General features: G+C 37.6%; 3 protein-coding genes across 3 annotated transcripts in view; 2 read left to right on the forward strand and 1 right to left on the reverse strand.

Annotated features, from left to right (window-relative positions):
• The window catches only part of twist3, a 5643-nt gene extending 3923 nt beyond the window's left edge, over nucleotides 1-1720 (reverse strand). Inside the window, exon 1 of the mRNA XM_065286470.1 lies at nucleotides 708-1720. Coding sequence (XP_065142542.1) covers nucleotides 906-1514 — 609 coding nt within the window. The 5' untranslated portion in view covers nucleotides 1515-1720 and the 3' untranslated portion in view covers nucleotides 708-905. The remainder of the gene's footprint in view (nucleotides 1-707) is intronic.
• An 11094-nt stretch (nucleotides 1721-12814) lies between these two features.
• Nucleotides 12815-16054, forward strand: LOC135776121 (E3 ubiquitin-protein ligase TRIM58-like). Its single transcript, XM_065286727.2, has 2 exons — nucleotides 12815-13664; nucleotides 13854-16054. The coding sequence occupies exons 1-2, from the start codon at nucleotides 12912-12914 to the stop codon at nucleotides 14733-14735; spliced, it is 1635 nt and encodes a 544-aa protein (XP_065142799.1). The 5' UTR covers nucleotides 12815-12911; the 3' UTR covers nucleotides 14736-16054.
• Nucleotides 16055-16429: 375 nt separating this feature from the next.
• LOC135776122 (PTB domain-containing engulfment adapter protein 1-like) lies at nucleotides 16430-19161 on the forward strand. Its single transcript, XM_065286728.2, has 9 exons — nucleotides 16430-16522; nucleotides 17383-17435; nucleotides 17732-17794; nucleotides 17888-17989; nucleotides 18074-18211; nucleotides 18386-18490; nucleotides 18577-18630; nucleotides 18712-18796; nucleotides 19080-19161. The coding sequence occupies exons 2-9, from the start codon at nucleotides 17391-17393 to the stop codon at nucleotides 19127-19129; spliced, it is 642 nt and encodes a 213-aa protein (XP_065142800.1). The 5' UTR covers nucleotides 16430-16522; nucleotides 17383-17390; the 3' UTR covers nucleotides 19130-19161.
• The last annotated feature ends 1956 nt before the right edge of the window (nucleotides 19162-21117 follow it).

Below are 21117 nucleotides of genomic sequence, written 5' to 3' on the forward strand. Positions count from 1 at the left end.
TACAATAATATTTGTCTGATTCTAAAACTGTGAACGTTTAGCCCGTTTTAGTGCATTAACAGAGATAAATTATTAAATTGAAAATAAATATCTAAAGCGTAATGTTAAATTGCTGTCCTGCAGAAAATATCATATTAGAGAAATCTGTGTGTTGTTTGTATCTGTAGTAGGTTGACTTTGTCACATAAACATCTTGCAAGTCAGATATTTGTTTATTCAATCTTTTATGCATGCAAATCTGTGTCAATTAGATTTGAGTGAGATAAACTCAGTATCAGTTCAGCGGTTGAGGATAAAAGTTCGGATATAAAAACAGCTTCCAAACCACAATAATTATCGGAGCTTTAAAGATCAGCGGTTATTTTGCATACACTTCAGTCTTTTCTCATTTAAATCCTCTGCATAAATTCAGAAAAATAAATGTAGTTCGATTTTGACATTCAAAATGTCCATACAGTCTTTGATGAATTCAAAAAGCAATACTTTAATAGATTGAGATGCAAGTGTTTTAAAGACACAAACCCACTTGATCCTTGAAAATGTGTTTGATAAATCCATCACGTGAGCAGAATATAATTCTGATATTAATAACCAAAACACTGAAGCGTGAACATAAACCATTAGCTGCATCACCGCAGGCACCATGTGCTCACGTCATCTGTATTTCATTTTGAGCACTTCAGACATTTTATAAAGGTCAGACATACCTGTGGAGGGTTGTGTTGAGAAAAACAGAAAAGATGAGTGTTGAGGTCAGAGGTCAGGGGTCATACGGCTGTGGTTAAATCAGGGAAAAGGCAATGACGGGTCTAATAAGAGTCAGTTTCTCTCTGGCAAGATTCAGAGTTCAGAGGCCGGGGTTGGGGTGGAAGTTTCGGACGGTAGGGTTAGGAACAGATGGGAGTTTAATGGGTGGCGGACATGGACCAAGCACCCTCCATCCTCCAGACAGAGAAGGCGTAGCTCAGTCTCTCGTGGGCCAGGTAGTTACAGCTGGCCAGCTTGGCGTCCATCTCGTCGCTCTGGAGCACCTGGTAGAGGAAGTCGATGTAACGCGAAGCCAGCTTGAGGATCTGAATCTTGCTAAGTTTGTCCGAGGGCAGGGTGGGAATGATCTTCCGCAGCGAGGCGAAAGCGTCGTTTAGGGACTGCGTGCGCTGGCGCTCTCGTACGTTGGCGATCACCCGTTGCGTGTGCAGGTCTTCGAACGGCTGTCCGGGTAGGGGCGACACGGCGCTTACGACGGGCACTAAAGAAGAGGAAGATGTCGACGAAGAAGCGGGAGAGTTCCTCTTGGGTCTTTTGGGAGCGATCGTGGATGGGCCTTCGGGAGACGTTTTGTCCTCTTGCAGTAACAGACCGCCAGGCTCTTTTTTGGGACCTGTCACCCTCTTTCGAGCCCCCGTCGGTGGTGCTACGACGACCGGACACTTGTTGGCCCGACGGTCTTGCTCCTCGTCGTTGGGTAGGACCCCACCCTCAGGAAAGTCACTACAAGACTGTTCCTCTCTCATGGCACTTACTTATCGATCCTGTGCGTCTACTCTCAAATCTTTTATCACGAAATCTTCAGCAGGCAAGCAAGTCAAAACAAAAAAACAAGTAAATAATAAGGCTTTTTCTAACTCAAAATCGGAGCGATTATACGGCCGTTCATCCGTGCTCGTTCATCCGTCCTAATCCGTCTCTCTAAACTTCTGTCAGTATATCTCTGGGTCAGTTGAGCCCTTAAAACCTGGCTGTCAGGTCTTTTATAAAGGCCAGAGTTAAGAGTTCGGAGGCTCCACCCACACTGATCAGTGATTGGTTAGGGAAACAGCACAAGGGGTGGATCCACTCAAAAGAAACAGGAAGGGAAAATGCGCTTTGATTGGAGGACGGAGTTACAGGGTGGGGGTTTGATTTGAGGTAGGGGCGAAGACTCTGCTGTAGAGATTTCTTGAAATTGTCTGAAGCATATTGGTTCCAGATTTCCCCCAAAACAAGCTTTCGGTCCATACGCGCCCCCTCCACCTACCCAAACCCTACATGATTTTTTTTACCCCAACAAAGACAATAGTAGGCCGAGAGGCTTGTAAGCAGTTTTGCGTGGCTTCTCTGTTGATGTTATGGCAGCTTTTCAAGGGTAAACGGATGATTTCTAACATACTGAACGAGAACACACATTAGACATATGCTAACAAGAACATTTCGCCTCTATATAGATGAATGTAAGCGAGTTTATAGTCGGCTCTAAAAGTTTGAGGCCTAGTAGTGAAAATTGTTGTGCGCAACGTTTTCTACTTTGATCCTTTTTTTTTTGTTAAAATATATGACATTTACAGTGTAAAGTTTTTTCTGAAAATTGTCCTTTTGTACAAAAAAAGTTTACACAGTCAATTTCAGAAACTGGCTTATAGGGACATATGTCGTAAAATTATAATCATAAAGAATATTTATATTTTCTTTGACTTTTTTTACTTTTAATTTAAATAAAAGAGAATGCCATGTGGTTTGGTTTATACAGTTTATTGAGTACAGTACACAGATACATGTATTTTACCACAAAAATCTGCGGTTGAGAAAACGTGAAAATTAACAACAAACCTAACTTAAGTTTACTCAGTCTTTCAATTTACTGAGTACTGTAAAAAAAACTATAATAATTAATATAATATATTATAATGCAACTTAATACAAGCAAATATCTGGACTTAGAAAATCAAATCCACTCAACTCATTTAAATAAAAATAAAAATTAGAGTTTTAGTTAACTTTGTTACATGTAATGGTTGAAACACATCGAAACACTGAATCTCACACAAACCAAAATCATCAAAAATAATTAATTAAAAAATATTAAAAAACTCTAAATATAACAGATAACTAACAGAGACAACAACAACGACATAAATAAAGCCAGCAGACACTAAAACAGCATCCTTTTAAAAATATTAACCACAAGAATTTAATTTGGGAATTAAACCCTTTTTTATATGAAATTGTGGGATCAAAAACTTAAGTATAGTGTAAAAAAAAAAATCTTTGTTAGTCAAATGTTTAATTCTATTTTCACTATTTAACAAACTCTTTGCAAAAGTTATTCTATTACATTTATTGGGTAGTCATTTTGAAGTGTGAAGAAATGTGTTTCAGCAACATAGTGTTGTTTAGTAGTGACGTTCAAATCTCACAGCACTGTTAGCTTAGGTTAGTCCGGCTTAGTTAAGTCTGAGTTAAGATCAAGTTATGTCAAGTAAACGTAAAAAAATCAACGCCTCTCCTACATTACATTGCTCCAATTTACAACTGGATTTAGAACAAAAAAAGACACAATTAATGAATTTCAGAGCTCTAATCATCCGTTAAATACACACAATAGCTCTTATTCTTCAATGTTTCTCAAGTGAAATTTCTATCAGATTAAGAAAACTGGCAGATACATAGCCACAGGCATAGAAATCACTTCAGAAGTAAGTATACTTCTGACCGATCAACAAAACAACGCAGTAATGCTTCCTATTTCCTTTGTCGTGTGCTATTTCATCTGAATCCAGCAGATAACATTTATTAAAATATCAGACACAATGTTTGTGCATGTTTAAGCTAGGGGATCGGGGGATTGTATTGCTAATGAAATGTTGTTACGAGTGTAATACACTATTTAGATAGCACATGATCATTTTCGGTGTTAAGAAAACTACATGAATATGTTTACTATGACATACAGTAGAGCTTAGTTGATGCAACATCTTTAAAAATAAATGATCTTATGTGTTATGAGAACAAATTTTCACTTTTAACGTGGTGTAAACAATGAAAACACTGACTCCTTTGTTTTTCATTTCATTTAATATTATTGAATACCTATTTTGACTCAAATGGCATTGAAACTCTATTACACTCTTAGAACGGATGTGTTAAAAATAACACATCAGTGTTAGTGAAGGGACAACACACTACATGCATCGTTCCAGAATTTATACTGTGTTATTATTGTTACTTTTAACACAAAATCAACACAAAATGACACATAATGTCTTAAAATTACACATAAAAAATGTACACATCCTTGCTAAGAGTGTATAAATACTAATTTTGGGATTTGTTTGATCCCAAAATTAGTATTTATACACTCTAAGAAAGTGTTAATTTCTCATTAACAAAAATGTAATAAAACTTCTAAAAGAGTTTACTTAAACTTATAAACCTGCAGTTAGCCTACAATGCAACATTTCTATCATGTAATATTTATAAATGTATCATTTTTTGTTGAAATTTTGGTCTTAATTAGTTTAATCCTTATAATAATAAATAGATTTTTATAACATTGGTCTACCATTTAAACCTTCCAGTCACTTAAAAGAGAACAACATCCATATAAATCCATCATACAGCAGTCAACAAAACAAAAAATATTTAAAATTTAATTTTAACAAAGGTAACCTTTAACATTATCTGCAATTTTCCACTATACAGGAAAACATTTTAGGAAAAGTTATGTTGTTTTATCGTCTCTTCAAGTAAAAACAACCCCATACTGACCCAACTACCTGCTGTTTTTACAATATTATCACATTGACATGTTAGGACATTAGTAATGCAGATTTGCTCATCTGAAAAGGTGTGTATCTGAATCGGGGCAATCCAATTCAATTTTGCTTTGAAAAACCAGGACAAAAGTGAGATGGTTTACCTGATCCTGGACGGCAAAACATGGCATTTCCAAATCTGGGATCATTCTGATCCCGATTAAACTTTTTGAACAAGTGGCCCCTGGAGAGGAAAAAACATCAAGGATGTCCGGGTGATGATGTCATGAAGAAAAGCTTAGGACTGTGGAAAGGATAAACACAATACTTTCAATATGAGAGAATTTCAGTGTGTTACTACGTATTTAGGTTTACTGATTAACCTGACCATTATAAATTCTGTATGTTTATTAAAATGTTGGCTAATATTTGAAACACGCACCAGCATAAATACACCTTTAATTTTAAATCAGGTTTTGAAATAATAAACCAGTATTCACTTTAATCATACATAACGCAGCCTTATGTAAGCCATCAACTACAACAGGATGATAAACCAGATAATAAATATAGACTAATCTATAGATACAGAGTTTTATTTCAGTTGATTGTTTTACTTTTTGTATGAAACAATAATAGATGAGAAATCAACATTTAAACCAAACCATGAAAGCATTGATCTACATCCAAATGAATTCTCTTTATATCGGCAAAACAGTTCATGTCATATAACTATTGTTTGCTTTAACACTATGGTGGTCTTTGTTAAAATCAGTCCTCTAAAACAAATCTGATCACATGTCCTTCACACACCTGCGTCTGATCAAAGCATTTATATGACACAATGTCACTGAAGCTCTTTGACAGGGAATAAACAGACCAGAGGAAACTAAAACTATCCAAACACTATATGATGACTGATATAAACAATGCTGCACTGGCTTGAATAAGACTCAACATCAGAGCTGATAACATACTGTAAGTTCCTCTGGTGAAAATAAACCATCCAGTGAATGACCTGACCAAAATAATCCAACAGGACAGATGAAGGAAATACAGGACCCTGTCTGAGAAATCCAAGTATCGTTATCATGGATGCACCGATATATCGGCCAATAATCGGCAGATTAAAGCAATTCTTTTCCACTGTTGGACACCGGCAGATTGTTTGAAAGCAGACCATGTTCAGGGCAGATTATATCATGAAAATCAAATGAGATGGAGAAATCGAAACTCAGACTGTGGGATTATTTTGAATGGAGTCGATTGGAATCCCATCATGTCATTGTGAATAATCAAATATCGGTATCGGTGCATCCATAATCTAATGATGAAATCTGCAGCATCAAAGTCTAATTTCACTCATTGATCTTTGATATGATGGATGAGTTTATGTACTAACTAATAAGCTGGGTTTGATCGGGTCACATATTATGAGAACATCTGTGATCTTCGGTCAATGTGCAGGTTGTCCTCACTGGCTGCACAGGACACCATACAAATAATTCACGAGGAATCTTAACATCTGCATTTTAAAAATCTGCTTGTTTCATTTAATGACTAAATCAGTTGGCTTATTGACATTTCTTCACTTGAATCAATATAATTACTGTCTGTTTATATATTTAACTGCATGGTAGATATTTACAACAGTCGGGCTGCTTCTTTAAGTACTAAAGAAATGGTTAACACATTGGTTAAGAAACTAGAATCATTATATGTTGACGATGTTATACACAGCTACATCACAGAGCAGTTACAGGCTTTGTTTTTAAAGTAATAATATGCATATATGCGTATACACAACATGCGCATAATCATTCACGCACACAGACACACATGTTAAATGTTATGCACACACAAGCATGTACTACCTGTAACCCAACATACAAAGCTGCAAACCAGGATAAAAATGCGAGTGAAACTGAGATTTGGAGGCAGGTATGGTTTTCGGAGACCTCTCACCTTGCGTGCTACCACGTCGTTGCCTCAGTAACGTGGAGGAATTTCTGACGGGGAGAAACAAAAAGGCCGCTCTCAGAAAAGGAGAAAAAAGCCGAGAGTAAAGCGAAGAGGAAAAAAGCGAGGCAGCGGTCAAACAGAACCATATGCGAGAGTGTGGGGCCGACTTTGATCTTGGCTCACCGCCTGATTGATGCCGCGCATTTCATTTCCTCGTCAAGGCCGTGACATAATGTTTCACTAACACTTGAGCCTCTCGCTCTCTGTTCCTCATCTCCAGACCTCACTTTTCGCCCCTCGTTTTTCCAATTCACCCCATTGCCACCTCACGGAGCGTTCAGGGACGTCAGTGAACAAAGGAGACAAAAATGTTCGTGCCTCGCTAAACAACACATCGATCGACGTGTCCCAAAACATTCGGAGCTTTGAAATCAAATGATCGCTATCGTGTGACGAGGGAACGCCGAATGAGGTCGGTGGAGGAATTCGGATGAATCTTTCCATATCTGAAGGTGGACATCTGGGAGACTTGTCTACTGCAATCTGTGTTTGACAACACGGCCATCACGAAATGCTTTTGTTTAACTTTCAACAAATGAACACTGGGACTGGAACGTGGTAGAAACCTAATAAAGTTCACTGGGGGAAAAACGGCTTAAGATTGTTTTCTGTTTGTAGCTGGTATCCCAGTATGACCTGATTACAAGTGTACGTTGGTCTGTTTTGATCTTAAGACCAGTAAGGTCCAGTAAAAAACCTTTAGCTGCTTCAAGTCATTGTCAATAAAGTTCAAACATTTCGTTAGATCCGATGTACAATATCGTGATAGTCGTAACTACTGTAGGAATTCACTTTGTGTTTTCAGCTTCAGGAAAAGAGTGTCCGAAAGATCTTAATACATTCAACTTTGCTTTAGGGAGATTTCAAACGCAACATCAAATAGCAGCGTCTTGTTTAGCTACAATCAAAGTTCCAGTTGAAAGTGATTTTGTAAACGATGACTTATGTGGACCACCAGCATCAGAAATGTAAAAAGACCTTCTGATGATTTCTGTTATTATAAGCAGAGAATGATCAGACGAATTGACTCTTTACGTTTTTAATTAAAGTTTCAAATACAGTCTTGGCCCCGAGGGTAAACACAATCAATTCTCACTTTGGGGATGGTGGGTTGTGACACGCCGTTGTCCTCCAGCTTCACGTCTTCCCTCAGGACTGACCTTCTCTCACCTCTCTCTCCAGAGCTCCGGGTCACCTCCACACATCTGGGAGCCATTTCCAGCTGAAAGCACCCACTTCCTGTGGGCAGGAGAACGGGAGGCGGAGAGGTTTCTCCATAACATGGAGGTGTTTCTGCGAGAGGTCATGATGGGACTGCAGAAAAGCTGAGATTGATCCGGTTCCAGGTCACACGAAATCTAAGGCTGACCTCTGCCGCGCCAAAACAAGAAGGAGGTTGCATTGTCGAAGGAACGGTTCATCCAAGGTTGAAGGTTTTGTTTATTACTCACCTTCAGGTTAAACCCGTTTGAAACCGAAAGAGAATTTCTGAAGAATCTTTACACAGGTATTTACCACTAAATACTTCACGTCACCAAAACTTTACAGTGTCGACAAAATGTTTTTATCTGATCAAAAATGCACATCAAATCAGATATATGACCATAGAGTGTTTGTAAACATTCACTCAGAAATCCATCCTTAATCTTCTTACCTTTAATTCAATGAAATATCTGCATCTCACACAGAATACATACAGTATATGCCAAAAAAAGATTAAACATTAAAACGTTCAAAAGTTTTGAGGCAGTCCATCAAAAAATCTTCAAACATCTGCACCAGTACAGTAAAGCAAAGGCACACGGTACAGAGCGAAACACGACTGTAAATTCTGATGGATATTACATAAATAGCTTTAGGCTTTTGTTCCGCACTCGCAGAATTTCCTTAAATTCGTTTTGAAGCCGCGTCTCCAAAGGAGCTTTTAATGTCTGCATGGGCATCTGGTTTCTGCCCGATTCAAGATGGGTTCTGTTCATTCACATCTTATGTAAATGCCGTCGAATTCTTTCAGTAACCCCCTCACACCAACCATAGGCCCTCTCTCTTCTCAAACATTTTCTTTTTCGTATAAGTTATACATCACTTGAATATTCCTGAACCCAGAATGATAAGCACGAGCAGAAATGATATTCACATTATATTCAACGCAAGACCTGCCTTATAGTTCAGCATTTACACAGCAAAATCTCTTTAAAGTCGCAACGAAATTGAAATGAAAAACTGAATATTGTGGGGGTTTTTTTTACAAATGACTTATCTGTGAGCTTTATTAAGACAAATCTCCTCCCCTCCTCAAAATGATCTCTCTTTACTTTCGGTCATATGGTATGGCAGGTGGTCGGGGAAAAGATTGCAGCGATTAGCAATTAGCAACATGACCCAACTTCAAATGATCCAATCAATTCTCAATGAACAAATTCCAGTCCATCCAAACCTTTTATTTTATTTCGGATGCCGTTTCACTCATGTATGGGGAGAACCGGGGCAAAAGTGACGCTGGACAAAAGTAACAAAGCGATTTTCTCTGAGCCCTAATAACATTTGCATCCCAAACTATGACAGCATCTTAAGCACACAAACCCTTGACAGAGCTGACAAATATTAAGTTATTTACTCACCGTTGCCACGTGTAGATCCAGAAAGGTGTTTTCAACCATGATGAGTAAATTCCAAAAGCGATATTTTTTTTTCTTATAATGCGTTGTGTTTCTGGTTTCATGTGTTACAGTACAGATCAATCTACAGGTTATTTAGTGCTCCAACACATCCTGAAGTTTAAAAATCTCAGAATTTTTCAAAATAAAAGTAAATCGGTTTAAATGCGAGGAGATTCTGTCAGGACGAAAGTAACGTGTGTCACTTTTGTCCCGCTGCTAACAGTGTTGTATATTTTAAAAAAAAAATTTAATTAAATATTCAAAGTGTTCAAACTGTTGAATTTTTTTTTATTCTTAACAATTTAAGTTTGTACTGTTGGTTGCTTTTGAAACATTTGATAAAACTGAAATTTAAAATAAAAATGTAAATTCATTATTTTTTACAAAGATAAATTACAAATTATGTTTGCAGTTACATATTAATGAGGTCATAGTCATGTTTATTTAATAAAAACACGTTAAACACAAAAATCCATCTTGTTTTGTTGTGCTACTTTGACCCACCTGTGTGTTACTTATGTCCCTACAGGTGGGGTCGCAAGTAACAATTCACTACTTAAGTTTAAAGTTAAAGCAACAGCAAAGAGTTTTTGCTTTACGGCACTTGCTTTACGGCAGACCTACAATTCAATCAGAGCCAGCTATGCTGCAGCTAAATTATTTACGACAGTGCTAATGGACAATTCTGCTTCCAACCTGTAGGGGGAGCAAAGAGCAAAAACTCTTTAGTGTTGCTTTAAATTATACTGAAGCCGTTTTACATTTTTACAAAATTCCACCTGGTATTGATAGACCACACTTGTGAGTTTATGACAACAGCAAAAAGATATCTCTGTCTATAACATTATCTTTTAAAATTAAGTTTTTCTAAAAAAATGGTACTTTCACCCCCTCCCCTACGTCCTCCACGGGGAAAATAAGACTATCGCTACTTCCGTTTCATGGCGACTTTAAAAGATATGAAAGATTAAATATTGCATATTTTTGTATCATCAAAAATGTTTGTTTTCAAACAAATAATCACAGATCTAGGACTAATAGTTGAGTATTAATATACTAATCCAGTGTTTTTCCTAACAAAAATCATTTAACATATAAAGAAATTGCATGGAGTGCGTCATGATGATAATCATCATTCAGTTTGAATCCACTGCTATATTATCAAACAATTTCACCTTTAAAATGAATTGTGACTGAATGTGAATGCCATATTTTTTAATCATAAAGTTTTTGTATGATGCATCCACACCTCTAGGTGTCAGTATAAATCTAAAGATGATAACTGTATCAGTAATAGCGCAATTTTGTGGGGGGGGGTTATGGTTAGGGTTAGGTTAGGGTTAGGTTTTTTGTTTTAATTATGTAAAAAAGATTTTTCCCAAATGTTATTGGGACACATATGTCACACATTCTGATTTCTACTTTTTTCAATCAACTTAAATCTCTAATGACCATCAGCCGAGTCTGCTGGTTTGCCGTGTGTATCGCAGTTTATACCGCACCTTTGTTTGAATTTTTTTTATAATGGTGTAATTAAATTTAAGAGGCAGTGTTGTGTGGTAGGTTTTGGTGAAACGCTCTGCTCCGTCACTCTTATGTTTGTTCCTGTAGGAGGAGGGGAAAGCGTACATTGATTTAATAGCGTTTCCACATCAAAGCGTCTGTTATTGCTGGGTTAGGGTTTCCATTACCTGCAGACTCTACAGATCCTTTAACAAGCATTGAGGAAAGCAGTGGTCTCTTTAAATCCTAAACTGCCTTTCAATGAAAATTACAGTTTCGTCTTTACTATAAGGATACACACAAGACACATATGCTTTTATGTTATAGTAAAGACATCCCATTAACTTCTGTTGTTCATGAATTAAGCTCATTATAATTACTGTAGACTAAATATTATTAACATTTAAACCCTAAACCTTTGGTATTTTTATCCTTGTGGGAGCCATAAAGTCTGTACCTGCTTTCTTTTTGATAATTTTACTCTGGCTTTGTGCAAACATTTGAATTTTGCAAAAAGTATCAGGATGGAAAATAAGCAGAATGTTTAGGATTTCTATATTCTTGGGTCAATTTTCAAATGTTAAAAAATTGTGTCTTTGTTTGTGATTCAGAGCAACATAGAGTATATTCTGAATATTCATATAAAAGTTTTAATTAATAATAAAATAAGCATGAAGTAAAAGCATTCTCACAAGAGCTCTTAAACTTTTGGAGACCAATGTGCATACAGTACTGTAGATATTTTTTGCCTATTTTTTATCCACTGTTATGTTATAGAGAAATAAATCTAATGCTTACTAGAATCACTCAGCGTGTTTGTGTATTGAATATTGTATTATATTGAGGCATTTCAGAGATGCATGATATTCAGAATTGAATTCTGCCTGGTACCTTCACTCCCAAATCTGTAAAGTCATGTGTTTAACAAATATGCATCACATAGCCAGTAAGAATTTGTGACATTTCTGTGAGAAATAACAGAATTCTTCAAAAACATGAATAAAGATCAAATCCAAACAAATATAAATCTGTATGCAAAAAAATCTGTTTAACAACAGATAAAAAAACACATTTGCTGTTCTAAATTCAATGGGTTGAGATTAAATAAGCAAATTTTTGTTGTTTGCGTCAAAGTGTAACATGTTTTAATTTGAGTGTCATGAAGGTTTGTAAATGATAAAAAATGCAACACCTGAATGTGACCACTCATTCCGCACAATGAGTTTTACACAAACATTTTTGTAAGATGCATTCAAAATCTATTTGTGCAGAGACGTTTCTTCTCCTTCGGTTTAAATGGGAGCTGCAGTTCAAAAGCACAGATTTGCGTTGGCTTTTAGAGTTACATCTCTATGATAATTCTGATCTTGTAAATATCCTCAAGGATTTGGTTAAAGCTTCCCTGCAGCAGTTTTACAGTTTCTCCGTGCCAGAGTTTGACAAGAGAGTTTTTTTCTCTCTTTGATCTCAACATGTGAAAGTCTCCCAATCGTCAAACAACAGCATCTTACAGTACTGACTTAGAGGAGATTTGCTATATAAGATAGCGTTGTTGTGCTTTCGTTCAATTAATATTTAATAAGTTGACGTCAACAGTGTTGACATTTCTTTAAAAAAAAAAAAATACTTGCGAATAATGTTATTAGAAAATAATTTTGCTTGAAATCTATAGATAATGTTTATCTATAAGGACCTGTAAGATACAAGTATACTTCATTAAGAAGTTGCTCTACGTCTGTGTATTTCAGCTCAGTTTTGATTTTAAGTTTCTCTCAGAGAGGCCTTGCGCCCCAAACTTTTCTGGTTAGCACAACAGGATGCAGAACTCAGAAGGTTTTTAGATGTGGCAGAAAAAAGCCCCACACTGAGGAAGAAGTGTTTACTATAAACACAGAGAAGCATAACACATGTTTTGTATTGAACTTCCTTTGGTTTCCTTATGACCATCTGTATGTCCAGAATGTTCTGTTGAACAGGACGAAAACGTTTGATTGGCCATCTTCATCCATCACAGATTTTTGTTTTGTCTATTAATATTTTGTCGCTATACCGCATTCTCATATTGCTTTACGGTAATTGAACCATTCAGATTTCTCGGCAAAGTCTTCGTACCTGGAATGTTGCACTGCAGGATCATAACCGGGTGAGCAGGTATCTGATCGTTTCTTGTTCACAGGTGTACATGTAGAAGGGCATTTGCTGAGAACGTGCAGACATGTCTCTAAGTAAACCCGAAGAGCGTCTGACTTTAGAGTTGAGCTGCCCGATCTGTCTGCAGCTTTACCGCGACCCCGTGGCTCTTCCTTGCGGACACAATTATTGTCTGGGATGTATACAAAATGCAGCCAATGCGGAAGATCCTAAGAACTCGAGTCGTTGTCCGGAATGCAGGGAGGAGTACGGTAGCCCAAAGGCTCTGCCGAGGAACTTCAAACTCAGCGGCATCGTGGATGGTTACCTGGTGGCCACATCGAGTGGCGGTCTGAGAGGAGGCCCTTCGAAGCCGTGCGACCAGTGTTTGGACGATTATGTGGCTGCAGTGAAGTTTTGCACACGTTGTGAGATGTCGCTATGCTCCGGCCACCTCAAACGGCACGAGGAGCGACACAGTTCCAAAGGGCACATTTTAGTGGAGCTGAACGCAGAGCGGGATGGGAAGAGATGCCCGGTGCACGGGAACACTACCGAATACATGTGCGCGCAAGAGCGGCTGTTCCTCTGCTCGGACTGTGTGATAGAGGGGACGCACCAGAACCATGATGTCAAGACGTTTGAAGTGGCGAAGGGGGAGATGAAGAGGGTACTGGAAGGGCTGGGGAAGGCCGTGTTTGACAAGCTACAAATGACTGACGCTCTGCTGAAAAATGTCAGCGAAAGAGACGGACCCGCTGACAACGCAGAAGGCAAACTGGTGACCAGGGCAAACATACTGCTGGATAACATGAGTACACTAATAAGTGCATACAAGGTATGTTTAAACACAGTCACAGCAAGTGCATGTTAGTTCACTTTGAATGTGTATGGTGTGAAAGTCTTCTCTTCTGCCAATAAAATGTCACCATCAGTTATGTAGGAAGCACATCTATAGCAGTGTTGACGCCATACAATCACGTTGCGGTAACTTGCTTTCGCTCTGTTTATATGTAATTTTCTACAGAGTCGCATGAGCACTTTGATGGACGATGAGCTTCGTTTGCGCGACAAAAGCTGGCAGGCCATTCGAAACGATTTGGAGAGCTGTCAGCGGCAGCTGAAGGAAGCTCACCAAACCACCACTGAGGTTCTCTCTGAATCCTCCGAGTTCCTCTTCATCCAGCAGTACCTCAGCATCGAGGCGAGGGTCCGTCAGGCTGCCAACGTCACCATCCCCTGCCTACCCGTCCAAGAGCCTTCCGATGCCAAAAACCTGCGCTCTGCCCTGCGCACAGACACCTTTCGTGCTGACATGAGCCTCCTGCTGGACTCTCTGCACAGCTTGATGAACCCTCTAGACTTGACCTTCAACCCGGCCACAGCCCACGCCAACCTTCTGCTCTCCACCGATCTCAAGACTGTAAAGCAATGCGCTGGATTGAGAAGCGGCAGTGGGAAGGATCAGAGCGAACGCTTTTCCACGGTCCCTCAGGTCATGTGCTCTCAGGGTTTCTCTGGCGGAGTTCACATGTGGACGGTGGAGATCGGCCCCGGGTGCATGTGGTCCGTGGGTCTGTGCTACAAAAGCATCCAGCGGAAAGGTGACCACAGCAAGCTGGGCCATAACGCCGCCTCATGGAGGATGCAGTGGAAGAACAAGAAGCTTACGGCAAGCCACGACTCGGCTAACGTGGCCATATGCGATGGGCTAATCGTGCCACCGAAGCGGATCGAAGTGACCCTGGATTACGAAGCAGGAATCGTCGCCTTCCACAGCACGGGTCACGGTGGACGAAAGCAACATCTTTACACGTTCAGTGGGGGTTTCAGGGATGTAGTGTACCCTGCATTTGGCATTCACTCGACGTCAGAGGAGTCTTGGATAACACTGCTGAGTGGAGTTTGACTGATGCACACACTTTCGGTTTTCACTTTCACACAACATGTTTGATGAACAATAAAGAAATCATGATATATACAAGAATCTACCAGTAGAAATAGTACCTCAAATTATTTCCTAGAAATCTCTGTTGTTGAGACTGTGAGTGCTGTGTTTGTATGACAAACATTAATATCTCAGTACTACTCGGCTATCAAATCATCTCTGTTTAGATTTTACTGTACGGTCTGGTTGCCCTCAGACAGAAATAGATGAATGTTTAATGCAGGTAACATCATGAACAATATACCTCATTCACTGCTTTACCCAAACTTTTCATATGGTTTAAATAAATACAGTGAATTCTTACCAGTGGATGTCATAACATCTGATGTATATTTCACAGACGTTTCACCTTGACAGTGATAAACTTGAATGACTGGGATCTGTGAGATTGGAGTGCATAGATATAATATTAACAAATTTGCATATTTAATCAGTCTTAAGAGAAGTTCTCATGGCATGCATTAAAAAAGTAAATACAAAAAAATAAATAGCTCAGCAAAGCTATTAGATCAATGGTTTAGCATTGCATTAGCAATACAAAAGGTTGTGGGTTCCAGTGGCGGCCGGTGACTTCTTTTTCGAAGGTGCACAATGCGAAGCTCGGAAAAAAACATGTATTTAACCCGTTGTGTGTCAAAATATGTGTTTGATGCGTCATGTAAACTTATGTGCATCACGTGTCATGTCAAAATACGAGCCTGCTGCAGACACTTCGAATGGGTTCATGATAAAAGAACCCATTTGAATGTTTTTTTGTGAATGTAAGCGTCTCTTTTATCATAAACCCTTTCGACGCGTGTGCAGCAGCAGGCAAGTATTTTGAAATGCCGTATGATGCACATGGTTCACATAAAGCAACAAATTCCTATACATGACGCTCTGAACACATGTTGAATTCGCGCCCCTTGGTAAAGAAGTCACCGGCCGCCACTGATTGGTTTGTTCGAACCCATAACACTCATAATGATAAAATGTAAACCTTGTAATGCACTGTAAGTCACTTTGGATAAAAGCATTTGCCAAATCCATAAAAGTAAATATAATAAATAAACGGAAATATTTGTTCACACCTTTAAAACCGAAAGTCTGTAAGTCTGTCTGCCTTTATTTTTGAATGAACTACGACAATGAATCTCAATACCATAACTGCAAACGTGCAAACTGAACGTACAGGTTTCACACAAAGGAATTTATTCAACCTTACCAAACACCTTTCCTGTTATGAGATCTTAAACTTATTCAGTTTGTCAAACCGGTTGTTTCAGTTTCATTTCAACTGACGGTTTTGTTTTCTACTTTAGTTTTTATTTTATTTTAGTAAATTTCACAGCATTGTGCAATCATGTTTATTAATGAACAAGTTCAAGTTCATTATAAATGTTTGTTTGTATATTTTGAAAAGACTAACAGGTGGCATTATTATCTCTACAGCAGCACCATCTACTGGTTCTGTGAGGTTTTATGATGTCATTAGTGTAATTTTGTACAACTTCAATAAAGTTGACTTGCACTTTAAATTGTGAACTAAACAGAGTGATGTTTACTCAAAGGAAAGCTATGTGTTTAATGTGTTACGTGAGTAAATATACACACATCAATAAACAGACAGAAGTGATGACTCTTATCAGGTTTGATGTGTCATAAGGAAAAGAAAAACTTCTTTGGTTAAACATTAACATGAGTTTTTAATGTGACTTTAACCCTGAGGAACAGCGGAAGAAGACATCAGGCCAAGATCTCATATAAAGGTAAGTGTGAATGTGCTTATTTATATGTGTAGTATGTATGAATTTCTATTTAAATATGATTCAGTGTAAGAGATTAAAGAGAAATGCAATCCTGTAACATGTAGCTTTCACTTTGTAGTCTAAAGTAAATGTGTTTCGTTTCAGCACATTGTTTCAACTTAATTATTCTGTGTTAAATTTTTGTAAAGGTTTGATTTTTTGAAAATGTTTGATTAAGACATATTTTAAAATGTATAAATGTCATGTTTTATATATTTATTGTTTATAGTTAAGTTTTGTTTTAGGTGGTGTTACTCTACTAGATCATCACAAACTTCCACCTGATAACAGCTGCCTTAAAAAATACTAATAAATACTTAAGTCAGCAATCTTTGTGTACATTAGTTTTGGTGTACTACATACATATTTATATGTCTTAACTTTGCTTTTTTTCTATGTAATTGTAATAGTATAGATAATGGAAATATGTCATCTGGTAAATACAGAACACTGGGCATTCACATGTTTAAATATACAAGACATTTTTTAGTTTAAATAATTAATTCACAAAATGCACTACATCCATTTTTTTTTACTAAAATAAAGTAAAGTATAATAAAGTAAAGTATAATAAGTATAATTTTGACTTCTTGTAGGGGGTCCATAATGCCTTATGGGGGGTCTCGGATCCCCCCAGCCCCCCAATTTAAGCACTGTCTTGATCAGTTACAAACATTCCTCAAAATATCTTCCTTTGTGTTCATCAGAACAAAGACATTTATACAGGTTTATAACAATATGAGAATGAAAATATTATGGCAAAATTTTCATTTAGGGTGAACTATCCCTTTAAACAATGTGTTTTACTTTATTTGAAACAGTGGTGAAAATGAGTGATATAGATGATGACAGTGAAGTTTCCTTCTCAGTTAAAGTGAGTATCAGTTTATATCTCCTTTGTTACCATAGATTTGGGATAAATTTTACAGTAAATGTTGCATTTGTATAATCGTTTAAATTTACAATATTGTGCAAAGTATCACCTCCAGTTTTGTTGTTTTAGAATTAGTTTGAATGATTCATAATTATTTTTCAGTCTAATCAGAAAATACATTAAATAAACAAAATTAAAATGAACACAACAAAAACTGTCAGGACAAAATGTTTTGACTGAAGCCCTTCTCATTAGATTAAAATGTAGGGTGTCATTTGTATTGTGTGTTTGTGTAGTTTTTGGGTCGTGTCCGGGTGGTCCATCCAGGTGGGATGCAAATACTGACAAATGCAGTGCAGGTGAGGCAATCATACATCACATTGTGCTCTTACATAGAGATTGAGGTTTGCATTATTTCATCTTTGTGTCCACTTCCACTCTGTCCTTTTCAGAATCCTAATAAAGAGGTGGATGAAAAAATGAAGAAAAATAAAAATAAAGTTCATCTGTTTCTGAGCAGGAGTGCCATTGACATACTGGAACATAAAACAAAGGTGTAAGACTTGTAGCACAAGATTTTTTAAATATTTAAGAAAGTATTTAAACTTAATTTATCCTGTCACTTTCTCTTTCTTCAGTTCATGATGTACACGTGCCCCCTGGCATCCATCTCATTCTGTGCAGTTCATCCGACCCAGCCCAAAATCCTTGGCTTTGTGGCCAAACACCCTGCGTCGGACGTCTTCCACTGCTACATCTTCCAGAGCAAGAAGTTTGTGCGTTACAGAAATCTTACATTTATAGCTAAAAAAAATAACATTAAAGGATCTGACATGAGGGGGTTAATATGTCACCATTATATATATTATATATTATAAACCCAAATGTAAAAGTGTATTTCTGTTTATGTTTTGATTGTTAAATTTTCTCTCTGTCTCTCTTCATCTCAGTCTCATCTGCTGGTGTCCGTTATTGGTGATGCTTTCCAGGCCTGTAAACAGAATGAAAGTCTAGGAAGTGATCGTGATCTTGTGGTGGAGGCTCTGAGGCACAAGGTAACCGATCCTGTTAACTCAGTACAAACAGTTTAATTCATAATGAAGGTTTAATAATGTGTATTTCATTGACATCTTCTGTTCAGAATAAGATACTGCAGCGTGAGAACGCTGAGCTCAAGAGAAGACTTGGAGGAGAAGTGAGTACAGTTTACTTATAAAGATCATATTAATCATTAGGATCTCCTGGGTTTCTCGGTAAACAGATGATTATTTTACAGAATGCCGATGGAGTACAGAACATTTATGAAAAGGATTTAGACACTGATAAAATCTCGTCTAATTCAGGGCAGTCCACATCACAGGGTATGTTTGCACTTAAACACACACACACTTTATTATTCTCATTACAGTACATTTCCGTGTCTTAAAACGTTTTGTGCTTGGTATGAGTTTATGTAAACATATAAACAGAAATATATGTATCATTACAAAATACATGTCATTTCTGTAATTTAAAAGCTGCTTTGGTACTATGAAAATTTCACTTGAACTGATTTTTTTATTCCAACAAATTCAATAAAAATCTCCCCCAAACTTCTTTAACACATGTTGATTAAACTCTCTTTATTTGTCTGATTTGTTTCAGTGAGATTCTTCTCAGAGGATGAAAAACTTCCTTTAAAAAGAAATTTCTGAGTAGAAACAAATAAACTTTGTTGGAGAAACTACATCTGAAATCCCACAAATATGATTATTATAAGAGACATCAAATGATATAAAAAATAACAGTTTGTGTGGTTATGTTTTATTGGGTCTGGGGTGGTGACATCACGCTTGGGGCGGAGTTACATTAGATTGATCAGTTTCTGTTAGTCACTATATGAGCTTTCAAAGGGATAGTTCAGCCAAAAATGATATTAAACCCATGATTTACTCACCCCCAAGCTGTCCGAGTTGCATATGTGTTCATCGTTTTTCAGACAAACACATTTTCGGATATCTGAGAAAATGTTTTAGATCTTTCAGTTGATTAAATGTAATGTTATGGGGTCCACGACCTTCAAGTCCAAAAAAGTGCATCCATTCTTCACAAATTAAATCCAAACGGCTCCAGGATGATAAACAAAGGTCTTCTGAGGGTAATCCACGCGGTGTTGTTGTAGAAATATCCATATTTAAAACTTTATTAACGAAAATAAACACTTTCGGTAGCGCCGCCATCTTAGTCGCGTCCACATTCAGGATGAGAGCTTACGCAGCCTACGGAGGCTACTCTGCTGCTGCTCTGTGCCCCTGCCCTCCGAATTTGTCATACGTCACTAAGAAAAGTGCGTACACTACGCTAATACTCTCTCCTGAATACAGAGGAGTCTAAGATGGCGGCGCTACCGGAAGGTATTTATTTTCGTTAATAAAGTTTTAAATATGGATATTTCTACAACAACACCGCGCGGATTACCCTCAGAAGACCTTTGTTTATCATCCTGGAGCCGTTTGGATTTATTTTGTGAAGGATGGACGCACTTTTTTTGGACTTGAAGGTCGTGGACTATGGGTGGACCCAGTAACATTACATTTAATCAACTGAAAGATCTAAAACATTTTCTAAAATATCCGAAAATGTGTTTGTCAGAGGTGTAAAGTACTCAAGTAAATGTACTTCGTTACTGTACTTAAGTATTTTTTGGGCTACTTTGTACTTGTACTGAGTATCAAAAATATAGGCAACTTTTACTCTCTACTCAATTACATTTTTGATTGGGTATTTGTACTCTTTACTCCACTACATTTAAAATGACACTTAACGTTACTCGCTACATTGTTTATTTGTCAAATAAAAACGAGACGAAAGTGTCAGATGGTGATGATGGATAGAATCTGTGGTCGCGAGGTTACACGCACACACACAACTGAGGGACTTCATTTGGCTCTGCGCAGAGCAACCGTATGAAATCAAAGTACTGCGAGAGCGAATCAAATGCATATGGAGAAGTCTGGTCTCGCGGTACTTTGATGTCAAACGCTGAATGGCTTGCATTGAGCCACCGTAGCGGGACATCTGCGTGCTGCGTATGTCATAAACTGTAGAGAAAAGTTCGCGTCTGGTCTGAGAGAAGAGATAAAGAGCAAACATATGGATGCATATCACATTTGCTTCAGTCAAGGGACCATTTTTTAAACATGTGATTCTACAATCAAAATAAAAGTGATGCGCGATTGCAGGAGGGTCATCCCGCAACTCAAAGGCAAGCACAAATGTTTATATACTCTGATGCTACCTTATCAGCTAACCTGAGCTGGTACATAACTTGATATAACTTACTATATAAGCCAAAATAAACCAGCGAGGTCCTGTTCTGATTGCCCGAGTAACTTAAGTACATTATAAGATTGATAATAAGTGTACAATTTTACTGTCCTCACATTTAATCAAGTATGCTGTAATGTATTTACTGTAAAGAGGGATGCATGACGGAAGAAATGTAGTGCACTTGTGAGATATTGGTGTTACGTACTACATACAATTAATCTTTCAAATGAACAACTTCACGTTTTTAATATGCATTATCATATTTCTGTCTCACATTTAATCAAGTATGCTGTAATGTATTTACTGTAAAGAGGGATGCATGACGGAAGAAATGTAGTGCACTTGTGAGATATTGGTGTTACGTACTACATAC

Source organism: Paramisgurnus dabryanus, chromosome 21, assembly GCF_030506205.2.
Source record: "Paramisgurnus dabryanus chromosome 21, PD_genome_1.1, whole genome shotgun sequence".
Taxonomy (NCBI): Eukaryota; Metazoa; Chordata; class Actinopteri; order Cypriniformes; family Cobitidae; genus Paramisgurnus; species Paramisgurnus dabryanus.

What these genes read in the sequence shown, in the direction of transcription:
- LOC135776122 (XM_065286728.2), top strand. Translation starts at nt 17,391, where the DNA reads ATGAGTGATATAGATGATGACAGTGAAGTTTCCTTCTCAGTTAAA. An exon ending in TGGAGGCTCTGAGGCACAAG is followed by an intron (nt 18,491 to 18,576) that starts GTAACCGATCCT and finishes TCTTCTGTTCAG; the next exon opens with AATAAGATACTGCAGCGTGA. An exon ending in AGAGAAGACTTGGAGGAGAA is followed by an intron (nt 18,631 to 18,711) that starts GTGAGTACAGTT and finishes ATTATTTTACAG; the next exon opens with AATGCCGATGGAGTACAGAA.
- LOC135776121 (XM_065286727.2), top strand. Translation starts at nt 12,912, where the DNA reads ATGTCTCTAAGTAAACCCGAAGAGCGTCTGACTTTAGAGTTGAGCTGC. An exon ending in CACTAATAAGTGCATACAAG is followed by an intron (nt 13,665 to 13,853) that starts GTATGTTTAAAC and finishes AATTTTCTACAG; the next exon opens with AGTCGCATGAGCACTTTGAT.